Source organism: Buteo buteo, chromosome 9, assembly GCF_964188355.1.
Source record: "Buteo buteo chromosome 9, bButBut1.hap1.1, whole genome shotgun sequence".
In the NCBI taxonomy this organism is placed as follows: Eukaryota; Metazoa; Chordata; class Aves; order Accipitriformes; family Accipitridae; genus Buteo; species Buteo buteo.
In genome coordinates, this window is record NC_134179.1 from 34,891,966 (window position 1) to 34,906,987 (window position 15,022).

General features: G+C 38.2%; 1 protein-coding gene across 3 annotated transcripts in view; it reads right to left on the reverse strand.

Annotated features, from left to right (window-relative positions):
* Positions 1-15,022, reverse strand: part of GRM1 (glutamate metabotropic receptor 1) — a 191,023-nt gene that overhangs the window by 141,173 nt on the left and 34,828 nt on the right. For all 3 annotated transcript variants that reach the window (XM_075036818.1, XM_075036820.1, XM_075036819.1), the window contains exon 2: positions 10,719-10,968. In XM_075036818.1, coding sequence (XP_074892919.1) covers positions 10,719-10,968 — 250 coding nt within the window. The remainder of the gene's footprint in view (positions 1-10,718; positions 10,969-15,022) is intronic.

The following is a 15,022-nucleotide window of genomic DNA, read 5'->3' on the forward strand; positions in this document are numbered from 1 at the left end:
TAAAGAAGCAAGGAACAAAATGCAGCATGCAGGGAACAACTAAAGAATGCAACTAGTCTATAACAATAAGGAGGTAGATAAAAGTGTATATTCAGAGATGCATTAGAGGAAGAGTAGAGAAAATTTAGAGATATCCCATTAGAAATAGCAACTTACAATGACTCAACCTGCTGTGAGAAATCAGCAGAAATCATAACTGGAGTCACATTCAGGTTGTCATTTCTGCATACAGAAGTGCTTAAGTCTGACCTATTATGCAGCTTCCCTAATCCTTATGTTAACATGCAAGAGCTGATATTCAGCATCTTCTTAGCAATGCCTTCTTTGGATTGAAACCAAAGAATTTGGTTTTATTCTGTGAAGCAGAAAAATAACATGTTCCATTTCTACTAAACTAAATAACTGTAATATATTTTTCTTTCTAACTCTGACTTGTATTGCATCCCTCCAGCCTTTGAGGAAAAGAGGGCCAGGAGGAAAAAACTTAAACTTACTCCCCACAGAACAAATAAATACAGCCAAATCACCAGCATGGAAAATAACTGTGTGAGTCCTAGGTACCAAAGCTTACCCACAAATAGCTCACAGTGAATAATGCATATGGTTTAAAGTCAGTTAAAGTAAGTGCCAGGTCAGTTATCAGGCAGCAGTGAATTTACAAGGCTTTGAAACAAAATTTTTTGATTCTTTGTCTCTGAGGTACAAATAACTGAACTAAGATGCAGATAGTAGTGACTGACATGAAATGTGGGCAAGAGCTGGCCAGTTCTGCAGTCTTTCAGTCCTCCATCAAAACAGACTGGTGGTGCAGAAGAGGCAATAGTAACATGGAGGAGCCAGATTTGACTTTGCAAAACAAGTTCTTAACATCATGTCAGGTCCTAAAGCACTACTATGCTTCAGAAATGAAAGGATTTGTCTTGGCTGAAAACTTCAGCAGAAAAGCAATAGACTAAGGATCTACCACCATGGGCCAGTTGCCTTGATTCCAGTTTAATTTCAGCTTTAAAAACGTTATTTATTAGGCTGCCAGATTACAACCTTTGCATGACCTAAAACTTCCCCATTGTACATTCATACGGATGCTTCAGGGCTAGCCTCCGTTCAGATGAATCCAGCTCCCCAGACTGCTGAATGCTGGGCACATTTACCAGCCTTGGAAAGGTACCAGGGGTTCTCCAGCAAGGACATTAGGTTGAGGGCATTTATGAAAGGAAAGGGAAAAATGTATGAAAATCAAGTAGTATATGGAAATATATGGTCTTTCCCCACAACACTGTAGCCTGCTCTTTATTTTACCTTCTCTGGTCAATGAGCCAGAGGCTTAAACAAACAGTAAATTGCTGCACTGAAAATGCAGCCAGCTGGTTATTCACAGGAACTCTAAAGCTTTTCAGTCACTGCTTTCCAGGATTCAGTAGAAAGGTGTTTAAATTGCAACCTAAATTATTTTTTCCTTGATGTGCTTGTCCCTGTCAAAACATGTGTTTGTATGAACACAGGTCAGGCAATTCTGATTACCTTCAGTCAACAATTTACCCCTAATGGTAAGTTTTCTAGTAGTTCAAGGACTGGAACTGTTATTAACAGTGATGATATATATTTCTACACTGGAGCAGGAAAAACTACTTTTATACCAAGACTTGGCAGGAAACATGAAAATAATTATTCTTAAATAATAATGAATAAAGTATTCCAGGAAAAGGTCACCTTTTGTTTCTGTTTTTCTTGGAAAAAAAATAGGTGATTAATTTGCTGTTTAGAATTAAGAAATTAATCCTGAAAAAAATTATGGAGCTTTATATTTTGAGGGAGAGCTTTGCTCATGTTTTTACTAGAACTGCACTAAGTTTCATTTCTGTTTGAGCACTGAAAAGTACCAGAAGTAAACTGCAGAAATTCCAGAGTTCACAGTATTTGGGTCTTATTTTAACTGTTGTCAGTAGAAATATAAACTGCTTTGTTTCCTGACCATTTATAAAGAATCCTAGCCTCACACAGACAGGCCTGAAAAAGCCTGGCCCTAAGTAAATTATGCAAACATGCTTGAAGTAGCATCATTCAATTTTATTCACTCACATAAAAGTACAGCATATTCTTCCAGCTGAGCAGCAGCCATCCAGCTACTGGTTTCTACAGAGGCATGATAAAACATATGCCACCTAATAAATAATCCATCAACAACACATAGCAGTATGTAATAACTCAATGATTCTAATGTCCATATTAATCCATAAATGAGCAGACATTGAATTGTTGCACTTTTTCAGTGTTGGAAGACTTTGCAGAAGATTTAAAGGTAAATTATTTGTCAAGGTTGTTCCTTCCTTGCATTCTGTTGGACATTACTAGCTTAGATAACTCTCTGCACAGAATCCACACCAAGACAATTTGAAAACACTGAACCAAATCTTAGCTTTCCCTTGCTAAGCAAGCAGCATAAACTGCCTTAGAATCATGGAAGTTTTTACCAGAAATCCAGAGAAACTAGAGGGTTTTGTCCCCACAAGTTTTACCATCATGAGATTTAAGTGTCACATTTTGTATTGCACTTCAAGATACTTAGCTGTATGCTTTTGTCTCCTCTCCTATTCCAGCGACTTAAGCAAGTGAAAGATAGCATTACTTTGCCTTGATACTCAATTGCACTACACATTCAGAAACAGGAAAAGCCCAGTCCCTTTTCTCCTCTCAATACAATCAACATTTATGAAAAAGTTACATTAATGACTACCATCAAAAAGTGTACATTGCCTTCAAATAGGTTTTCACATGTCCTGTTTGTTAAACCAGCAACCTTTCATATCACTTTAAAAAGCTGTATAGGTATTTACTTTATTAAAATGTCTTAACTTACACATTTGTATTGTAGTAATTAATACTGCTTCCACTTTAATTAGTCTTACATGTGTATTCAGTTTTTGGTAAAGTGTTGTATTTATTTTTTTTAATGTTTATATTAACAATCCATACAAAGACATCTATTCTTCTGAATAATAGCCTGGATATTGTTTTTCTTTCAAACTCCTGTATAGAAATCAAAAGTGATCTATGACCATTGTCCAAGAACAAAAGATACTCAAAGCTTCATCTAATCTAAATATCATCTTCTGTGAATTATTTCTTACCACAGATAGTCTGCAAGCACTCAAGTACAGTTTAAACATACCATTTCATATCTGCATGGCCTACAACCTTAAATCCCTATAAACTCAATCCTTTCAGGCAGTCTTTGGATATATAGGCATGTAAGGACAGACAATTCTAAAGATCATATGGGAAAATCAACCTGGAAAGATTGTGATGAAGGGTTTGGGCTTTTTCCTGTGTCTTCAAGCTATTGGACCTAGTATTTCATGTCTGTCAGTATGGGACCTCTCTTGGACAATCTGGAACAGGAATTCACATGGACTGCTGGAATACAGTCTCACACTTGTTAGTGATGTGATCTGTTTCCTCTAAAGTAGATTTGCTTTAGCAAGCACCATACTGGAAAATTACATGTTAAAGTCTTCTGTGAAGAACTAGGAATAACATAAAGAGACCATGGCTGAAATTTACTATTTTGTACCTATTTTTAGTGCCTAAAGCAGACACTGTCTCATTTTGAGTTACAAAAAAAAAAAGGGGGGGGTAATAAAATTGAGTAACATTTACAAAAGCACCAATATCTCACCTACAATTTTTGAAAATGTCATCCTCAAAAAACATCGCGTGTATCCATAGAAATGTCTAAGGGTTAATACATGGTTTTGAAACTAATTGTGGCTGTCCATGTGAAAAGAATAGGTTTGATTATATCCAAAACCTAGTTTTGCTCAGGTCACATAGAAGAAAGAAGTGAAAAGACAAAAAAAAACATTTTAAAAATTCCCCACTGTAATACTTAAATCCCATTTTACCATCAAAAACAATAGGAACATTTCTTGTGTTTTCTTCTCTCTGAATAAGTGAACATTGTTCCTTTTGTTAAGATCAGCACAGAAGTGCTCTCTAAAATCCCAGCTAAGTAAACCTTAATCTTATATCTAATTCATCACTGTCAACAAGCAATAGCTGTAAAATGTCTATTCATGAGTTCTAAATGCAAACTACAGAGAAACCCAAATCAAATGCAGTTCTGCTCTAATATACACCTATTTAATTGGCACTTGACATGTAATCCCATTTTAACATGGATTAATATTATTTTATGTTAGAAGGTAAACAAAACACATTTGTTCGTGGTCTTCTTTTATAATGTAATGCTGTTTTCATCCACACTGATTATAAATTCCCATCATAGTTAACAGGTGCTAGACTGCAACTACAAATTGAACTACAAATAAGGAATACAAATTTGTAGAGACTGACATGTGCTGAGGTTCCAGACTTCAAAATTAGCAGTGGATCCTATTACCAACCTTGATAATGTTCAGGAAATGGGCTGATGTTGCCAGGTGGAACTATCATCTTTGACAATATTTTGCTTAACAGCCAACTTCAGTTACGCTTTGAAAGTATTTGAACATTGATCATGAATTATTTCAGCATTTCACAGGATCTACCTGAATTTTAATCCAGCAATTTGAATCCAAACCCAGCTAAAACTCTGATTACATCTAAACTTCTATTTAAATACAGAGTATTCCACTAACTTGGAGCCTCAACAGCAGACTCATTAGTAACAGTCATTATGAGCATCTTTGGCCACAGAGGTACCAGACAGAAAAAACAGTCCTCTTCCTGCTGTAAACAGCATGAAAAGTAAACCTTTTGCTGCTTAAATGACTATCTTCCTATTTGTCAGCATGCCACTTCTGTTGTCAACTTTACTTTAGGCTTTCAAACCACTATGAGTTTTATCACTCGGACTACCCTCAAGAAACAGCACATGGTATGTTCATTAGTGGTTTGGGTTCTACCATATTCATTTGGCAATGCTTAATTACTACCATTTTTTTTAACACTGCATTTCTACTCATAGCAAGTTGGCGTAAAACACTATCATGAGCAACACTGTGTGACATCTACTGTTTTTGCAAGATTTACAAGGCTCAAACCTATCCTATATAATCTAGGCTAGCACAAGGCAGATTTTTTTCCCCATTGACAACGTACTGTTTGCTCTTACCGAGTTCTTTGAAATCTCTTATGTACTTTAAAATAACTAATCATATTTTTTGGAAATGGAGTTAAACACATTGGTCCTGCAAAGCACTTCATCTCCTTTGGGAGAATGTGGACATTTCTCATTGATTTTTCATAAATACGGGGCAGCCCCTCTGGTAAATGAAGACACTGTGCATTGGAGACAGAGTACAGCATCTTTCTTTCAGCTAGTCTAACTTAAAAGAACAGCAACATCCTTTCATGGTCATCTTTACAAAAAACATCCCAATTAGCAGCAGAATGTTCTCAGTCAATTTGTAGGTAATGCATGAGCCACTGGCACCAAGGACTCAACTGGGAGAAAGAGGCAAGCAGACTTTTAACCGGATATGGAAGGTGGTATTTGTGATAGTCTTATTTATGAAATTTGTGATGTCAGAACTGAATGAAAGAGAAAGAAAAATACCTGTCGTCATGCTGTTGGCAGTGCAAACTATGCTATCTGTGGTGGGTTAACCTTGGTCAGCAGCCAAATGCCCACCCAATTTAGTCCCCAGCCACTTGCCAACTACTCCCACCCAACAGGGCAGGGGTAGAAAATAGGATGAAAACTCTCATGGGTCAAAATAAAGACAGTGAAATTGCTTAACAGTTACCATCATAGGCAACATCAACTTGGGGCAAATTAATTCAATTTATTGCCAGTTAAAATAGATTTGGATAGTGAGAAACAAAGACACAAATTAAAACAATGCCTTTCTCGGCAGTGATCTACTTCTCAAAAAATTTACAAGATCGTCTCTGAGGAGAAACCTTGCTTTCACACTCGACAGGAACCACCTCCAGAGGTTTTGCATTGTTGCTTCTCTTCCAATTTCTTTGTCTATTCCCTGGTTCCTAGCGAGGTATCCCAGCTTCTGGGCTTCCTTACCTTCTAATTCCTGCCTGTCAGCCTCAGCATCCCAGCATCTGAGCAACCACGCAGCAATCCATTTGCCTCGCTGGCAGACACAGTATTTCCACCTATCTCAAAGTTCACTCAGGGACCAGGCAATTTCTGTCTACAGAGCGACTTCTGTCACCTCCTTCTCCTGTTTCCTTGCTCAAGGACCAGCTTCCTGATCACTCCTCTTCTCTTACTAATTGATGCTATGGACCTGTCAATTTCTGCTTCCAGTCTTTCTTTTTGACTACTGGGGTGATTACTGTAGATAGGGTTTGTGTGCCTGTCTTAACCATGGTATCCTCAGATGTAAAGGCCCTCCCTCCTCTGCTCTGATGGAGCTGTACAGAGGCTCAGTAGTCACAGTGTAAGGAACTGATGGGTCTCATTCAGGTAGGCAAGGCGCTTCTGTCAACTGATGCACCAATTTAGTGGTATTACATGCCTGTTCAGGCATAAAATCCCAGGTTTTGGAAGGTGATAACTGCCCAAGGCACCTGCTCAAATCCTCCCCCACACCCTGCCACCCAGGAACTCACCACATCAGGGCACATTTCTCTGTCAACTCACCAACAAGTTGTTTACTCTTACACCTGGACAAAATCAGGTTCCACATATCCAGCAATGTCAGATAATAGGACCAAACAGCTTACATTGACAATGCCTTGTCAATATTTTAGAAAGTGTGAAGTTAAATGCCCAAAACACCATTATTAATATTGGCTTGTGAAGGGAAGGAAGTCAAGAAAAATTTCATCACACTATGCATCCTGAACACTGTCACCCTATGCTAAAGGGGTTTTATTAGATATGGAAAAAGAACTGATTTGCCCTCTGTCATGCACTGGGTTCACAGCAGAGAATCCAACCATATCTTCACTGCCAAGTGTCCAAACTTTCAGGAGAGGTCACCCTGCCAACACTTAAAATTCATAGTTCTACAACAGCCCATAGAGCAATATTAATGGAGACCATAAAACATAGGAAATCCCACAGAAGTAAAGATGTACATAGTCCATTACCAAGTGTTATATTGAAAAATAGCATGTGCACCAATATATCCCTTCCTTCCTAAAGTTCCTCATACATTTACACAAACCATTGTGCATAGGAGCTTGAGAGATCATCAAATTGCAAAAGAGCATTTTCATTTCCAACTATTTATCTAACAAGTCTCTTCTCCAATGACCTCAGAGTAACTCTTAAAATTGGGGATTTTGTTTGCATCTTTCATTTGCTTTGCATTAACCACACAGATGCTGGAAAATCAGTTACATGCCTTGTCTTGATTCATCACACCAAGGGATATACAGGAGATTCATCGATCTTGCAAGATTCTCACAAAACCTAATTGATGTTTATTAAGTAATATAAAACCCAGTGGCCTGCATAAACATGATTAGATTGAGCATCTTTCCACATAATCTCTTCACATCAAAACTAATTTCTGCTAAAAGAGCTATCACCTGAATTCCCTTGAGTAGTGTTTATTTTCTTAGCATAATTTTTGCCTTTGATTACTCCAATACTATTCCAATCCTTGTTTTTATACAAAGCCATGATCAATTTTTGCCTTCTCCTTTCCCTTTGATTATCAGCCACTTTTTAAAGATTTATCATCCTTAATTTCATAGCTAAATAAATTTTCTCACTGAACTCTCCACTACATTTGGACACCATATCAATTTCCAAACATGTGCCATTCTCCCTCAGGCAGGATTGTAACCTCTTCTCCTGTCCTGTCTTAATCCCATCTTCCCTCCAGATTTAGAAATAGGAGTTCCCTTTCTTCTCACTAATACAACAGACTCCCAGTAGCAAAGGAGACTGAACTTCAAGTTACATCTCCAGTCTCAATTTGGGAGCACTTGCTTAGATACGACACAAATAAGGTCCTAACTCCATGCCTGAGAAGGGTCAGCCCATCCCAAATGAGTCCCCAGTATCTGATGAGCCAGTCCTGGCTCAATGTAACCCCCCATAATTCCCAATGTATCATTCCCAGATTAAACTGAAGTCAAATTTAGTCCCCAGCTCTCTGATACCTTCAATTTAGTTAAGCTAAGCTGTTCCTGTCTGCTTTGATCAATAGCAATATTGAAGGTATAGCAGGAAGAGAGCTATTTAGCCAGGTGTCCCTTTGTCAAAGCTTCCTCTTCACAGTGAGTCAGAGCAGAGTATGGGGTTGATACAGTGTGGCTGATAATAAACCTGTGGGTAAATTAAAGGTTTTGTTTAGCTCATTATTGCAAAAAAACTTGATTTCACATTCACTCCCACTTCCCTCAAAAGAATGTTCTTAACAGGCTTTTGGTTTTTTTGCTTAGCTGGGTACTTGAATAAAAAAGACTAAACAGCATGTCAGAATGATGTTAATGTGTGCCTTAGTTCCTGTTTGTATATAGATGACCAAATTCATAGCACTGCAGTTTTGCTGCAACTTACTTGTGAATAAGTTTGCTAGATTTGCCATTTTTTAAAATCACTTAATTAGGACAATTCAAAGAAAATGTCTTTTCTAGTTCTGCAAGCACATATAAAACATGTGCAAGCCCTATAATATTTTTTTATTTCAACCAGCTGTTGGGCACAATCCAGACTATGCCAAGCAATAGCCAGCCTGTTTTATAATTGGAACAGCCCACCCACCCTAAAAAAAAAAAAAGTCACCCATACTCAAGTACCAGCATAAAAGAAGGGTATGGGAAAGCCTACCTGAAAAACACATTGTGATTTCCAAAGAAATTCCATTATTAGCATTTAATAGGTGAGAATTTCTGACAAAAAGCTCAGAGCAACACCGTTGGGCAGATTCTGAGACAAACAATTGAACTAAACGGAGTAGCATAATGCTTGGTAAAGGTTTGTAGTCAAAATTTCAAGCTGAAATGTTCCACACATCCATGGAGTAGGGGATCAAGTAAATGGCCTAATAGGAAACTAAGGTTTGTACCGCCAAAGTACCTAGGTTTGGTGCTTAATGTAGGAGACTGATTTCCTTTAGCTCTTTGTCTGGACAGTGTCAAGAGGGAGCACCAAAATCAGGTGAACAGTAAGACACCACTACAGAGTGACAACAATACATGAAGAAAGGACAATATTGCCTAAAGCTGGAGGGCATTTACAAAGAGACCAGGGGTGCTGTCACCCAGACTAATTTTGTTATAGTTAGTTTCTTCTATTCACTGAAAAAACATACTTAAAACACATCAGTCCTGAAACATTCCATTATTCATTTCAAATGATATATATTGAATGATGCAGATTAAAAAGCACATGAACAAACCTAGAATATAATACCATTTTCAATACCATCTTACTCTGTTTCATTTTAATGCTGATGGTTTTCCAAATGTGTTATATCTTATCTACACACACTTCTAGAGATACAGTCTCTGCTCCAAATAGATTGCAATTGAAGACTACAACAAAAATAAACAATGAAGGGAGAGACATAGATTGCTTTCAGATTATTACTTAAACCAGATTAGCTATCTGACTCATAGAAATCATAATTGTGGGGTTTTAGGAGCAATACAGTCAGGGAGAGACCAATATTATAGCACAGGACAAAAAGAGAGCATCCTAGTCATGAGAGTGACAGACACAAAGACTTTAGGGAAAGAAAGGGACACAAAAGTCTGATAGATCAGAATGACAGCAGAATAAAAAGGCAACAGAAGCTAAATAGGTATGGAGACAACCATCAAGGCCTTGAAGGAATGATGTTTAAATAATAGATAAGAAAGAAACAAAGAGTAAACAGAAGGTTAAAAAAGACATTATCAATCTAAGAGAGAACACAGAAAGTGTCAGCCCTCATCATTTGAGCAAGATTCATTGAAACAGAAAACCAGACAGAAAGACATTGTAAAATCAAGGTGAAAGTCAAAGAAACCTCAAAATAAGAACTAACACAAAAATGGCAATGTGGATAGTCTATATGTGATAGAACCAAAATGACCGTATTTCAGTGAATATCTACAAATATAAATTCTAGAAAAATAAAGCAACTGTTCTCATTTTTATAAAGACAGCCTTTGCCTATCCAATACAGGTCTGCATTGTTACTCTGGTGATACAAAACCACACATACATACTGACTTGGCCATCAGCAAGTTTGATGTTTTAAAAAACAAGTCTGTGTAATACCAGAACCCTAGTTTCCAACAGCAAAGATCAGAACAAAGCATACAACTGAGAATTCCAGGTTGTAGTTAAAAGACTGTAAAAAAGTTCAAGTAATCAAAACCATTCAATAATTTGGGGCTTCAAATTATCAGGAGACATCTTTAGTGGAACACATGAAATTTTGTCACATGTCACACTTCCAGATCACATTCTGAAACCAGAATTCTTCACTCCCTACTTTGGTTCTAAAAATCTGTGTAGGAAACATTCCCCTAGAGTGCGCAGAAGCACAAAAGCACAGATGTCATATATCCATATAAAAGAGTTAGTAATTAACATTTACTTCAGCAAAAGTTAACACCACCAATTAAGCTATCATACATCTTCATAACCCTCTCCTGAGATCTGCTCTACCATCTTGCCACTTCTTTTCATTCGTTAGACAAGTAAATATGGAAATTGCAGGTAGCCTGGGTGGCATGGTTCTGAAGTGAAAGGACTGTATGCAGGACAAGAGGGAGAGGACAGGCAAAGAAATTACACTGAGCCTTACCTTCCAATTAGCAGGAACTCCCCAAGCACTCCCAGGCGCCTCATGGCAATGAGGATCCCCCTCACCGTCATTCCCTCGCAGAAGCAGACCACCACTCTAGCCTTGGGTAACCTTTCTCGCAGCTTGCGGAGCAGGCGATCAAAGCTCTTTTCCCCAGCATTACTGTAGATCTTGTCAGAGTGAGCAATGCAGAGACCTTCTTGGGCAGCCAGCTCTTTGAAGGCTTCCATTCCACTTTCTCCATAATTTCCTGTTTTAAAAAAAAGTTCATATTATATCATGCATTTAACCAATTAAGGGGGGCTGTGATGGGAAAGGGATCATTTTCCTCACAAAAATCAACTAGCATTAGCAGAAGGAAAAGCAAAGGAGATCCACCAAAGTGAATATACTCAGAGCTCAGTGGAGCAACAAGATATCCATGTATCTGACCTGGAGACTGCAAGTTTCTTTTCTTACATTGATTTACAGTGGATATTAAAGGCAAACAAGAGATGGATAGGTTGAAAAGGGGACAAAACCAGCTCAGACATTACGTTTTATTAATATTTCTATGGCAAAAATCACAGTTGTGCCAGTCCAGGAAAACAGTCACAGTAAAGAAAAAAAGGATTTTATTCCAAGCTGTTCTGGTACCACATGCAGTTCACGCTCATAAAATTGAATGAAAGATGGATGTAAACGTAACAGACACTGATCTGGTAGCATTTTGAAAGCCACTTACACTAATTTGACTGACCAGTGTTCATGACAGTTAAAATTTAGGCTTGATGTTTCTCTTGGAATAGCAGACTTTCTATCTGTAAGAATTTCAGAAATAACTCTTCCTAATACAGAAATATTTGAACTTCACAGTCCAGACAATATCAAAGCTGATTCTCAAATTCCCTTCACTTTTCTATTTATACATTTAGGAAGCCAAGTCAACAGCTTTACAAAACTCAGACTGCCTTCAGCTATGGAGACAGGTGAAATCTCAAGTTTTCTTTGAATATTTTATGCCTGCCAGAGCACAGTATTTATGATGAACATCAATCAGGCAAGAGGAGCAGATGGATTACAAAAAAACCCCATCTATTAACTGCAACAAGAAATGGTTCAAAAAGAGAAGCATTAATTTTATGCTATCCATCCCATAACGTTTACTTAATTTATTGAGGGAGTAACATCAGATATGCTGATCACTTCTAGACCCAGACCTTTTCAAGCAAGGGGTGACTGAAGAAGTCCATCTTTCCTCTTCACAGCAATAGTTTGAAATAGTAAATTGCAAAGACAACGACTTCTAAATCAGCCTAACTTCCTCCACAGAAAAAATCACAACTCAAAAGGTATAGCCACCAGAGAGAAAGTTCAGCAAGAGACAGTTCAGGCATTCTTTATAAATCCAGTAGAAATAAGTGCATTTTTCCCAGAAACAGGGATCATTTGCCACAGATGAGACACACTATGCAGACACACAATGACAGCCATAGTCATACGAGGATGCAGCCAAACCTGCCAGGTCTAGTGTCAAAACTCAAGCTCCCCAGCCTTTTGCACTGAACCGCCCTAGTTTCTCACAAATTTGCAGCACAACAGAATGGCCTCTTTTCAAGTCTGTGACTTGTAACCAGATACAGCAAGCAGGTCAGTCTGCTTTTTTATCTGCAGGCCAGACATGCTTCAGAGCAGGAGCGATGCCATGGCTCTGCATGGCTGTGGGGAAGAGAGGAAGAGCTGTGCCTGGTGGGAACACACCACTAAGCAGCCCCATCCCATGACCCTGTACTTGGGTAAGTGATGTGGCCTCGTATAGGGCTTCTCATATGCTGAGAAGGACACAGATGGACACACGTTTCCATATATTTATAGGCCATAACCTGCAGTCACCAAGGGACTTACCCCAGGACCTGAGGCTGGGCAGTTTGAGCCATACTGCTTTTATGACTTGCCTCAGGTCCCAGACTGACCTGGGAAGGAAAGGGACCTTTGCTTTGGAAGGAAATCAGCATATATTTCCCAATTTCATGTGGAAATTTGTGTAACACAGACTCATTTGAAACCAGTAGGATTATTCTTAAAGTCTTACCTAAGGTGAGCCAGGGGACTAAACTGAATCTTTTCAGATGTTCAGGCAATGCATATTAGAAAATTAATGTAGTAATTCTCCTACCTAAATATTAAGGTGGTATGGAATTTTCTCATATATCAGTACAGCACTAACTCTGCTGTAATTCAAGTTAATGTTTTCAAGAAATGAAATATTAAATCCACATGAAATGGTTTTTCTCAGCTTTAATTCTGACAGAATAACAATTCTCAAACATAGCCACGCCTGTACTAACAGTGCAACAACCTACCAAAATATAGGCTAAGAGGAAGTAAGATTGTTGCCTAAAAATTCAGTAAGCATGATAAAAAGCCTAGAAGGAAAAAAGCTAATTAAGATCAAGAACAACATTGACACAAGATGAAATAAGCAAAAAAAACCAAGACAGAAACAACTGGAAGCTGGAAGTGAAAGCTTTCTAACCCTCATACGAAAATAGTGGAATAGCAGCACAAAGAAAGAAATCTGATGTTAGACTGGACCTTGCTCAGCTCACAAGAACATTATGCAACATAGATGTCTGCAACAGCCAGAGATGAAACCTGATGACCCAGGAGATCCTCTCAAAGTCTGTTTGCCATGCTCCCAAAGCAAGACAGCCTGCTGCACACCTTCCCGCTCCAGGGGAAAGGATCAGGGAGAAAATGAACGTGTGACAGACGTTAGATACATTGTTCAATGCACTCAGCTACCAGGACATGCACAATGTAAGAGCATATATAGAATAGAAAACACTGATTAATTCTGTGCAACAGCCAAGAACATATCCATCTGTACCAGCTTGGTGGGTACATGCATTTCAATCCACACACATGCAGTAGCTGAGAGAGGAAACATCTAATAAAAGAAATCTCTGAGAGGTAGTCAGTGAAGAGTTACAACAGGGCCATGGCCTGAGGACCAGTTTTCCTTTGAAAGAGACATTGAAGAAAAGATCCAATCTTATCTGCAACTGCCTTTTGTCACCAGGATCGGCTGTGAAAAGCAAAAGTATTATTGTGAGGCTACAAACAACTGAGTTTCATACTGACATGTGCCCCAAACTAGGTGAGCCAGTAACATACTTTGAGCCCCACAATACCTTGCTAATTTTTAACATTTTTCTTTTTTTTTTAACTCTGTTCAACTTGTACCCTATTCAGAGAACGAGATATTTTCCTTATATGTTTCAAGCAGAGTCTGTACAGCAGTATAAAAGTAAATTCTAACCTTAGCATGGCTGCAACTTCACTAAGAGGATTTTCATGACACTCTTCTCAGTGCCCAAGACCTTTGCTTCACCACTGTAAAAATCCTAGATAAGGCCATTCCTGAGAGGGATGCATATATCTGAAGATGCTGACAAGAGCTACATGTAGTGGGAATTATTCTCACTCATTTCATTCCATGCATTAAATATCTCAACAAAAAACATTAAGATGCTGTAGTAGTAAAAATCAAAGATGTTATCTTGATCAACAGAAGACAGACAAAAGAAGAAAGTACTAAAAATTTACCCTCATAAACTGCTCCGGTGAGACAGTATTACATTTGTGCCACAACTACACTGAAAGTAACACTGTTTGCTTGTATTGACACTTGAGCAATATGGGGAGCAGAACCCATGAGCTCCATTTAAAAGGTTTATACTCTACTTTTTATTATACCTGCTTGGCAAATTTGCCCCCATTCTCTTTGTCAAGAGAACTATTTATTTTTCATTTATGAAATGGAGCAGAAATGGAGCCTCAGCAATGAGATGCTTATGAGAATCCTGGAGATCATCATCTTAAGGGATGCACAGCACAGCTGTGTGGGTCTTCCCAAGCCACATGAAAGTGCTGTGTTTTCAGGGGGCTTATAGCAAAAACGAAAACAATGTGTCCTGCATAAATCAATATTTGATTTCATTCAAGGATTATTTGTGGGGAGCATACAGAAATATGAACTGTTCATAGTTGTGCTGCAGAGAACATTCCCTTGAAATATAGGCTAGCACCTGTTTAAAAAGAATCTTAAAGAGAAAGAAAACAATAATGCTGAAGAGGAAGACTGAGACTGTTCTCTCTCACTCTGCTTTCAGTGTCAATAGGAAATAACTACTTTTTTTAGAGACCCCTTTAGAGACATACCTACAAAAAACAGCAACAAAAACTCACAGCAGAGGACTGTGCCTGGAAGAACGTTCCAATGCACTTAAATTACAAAAGTCAGGGAGCAAGAGATACTTCAC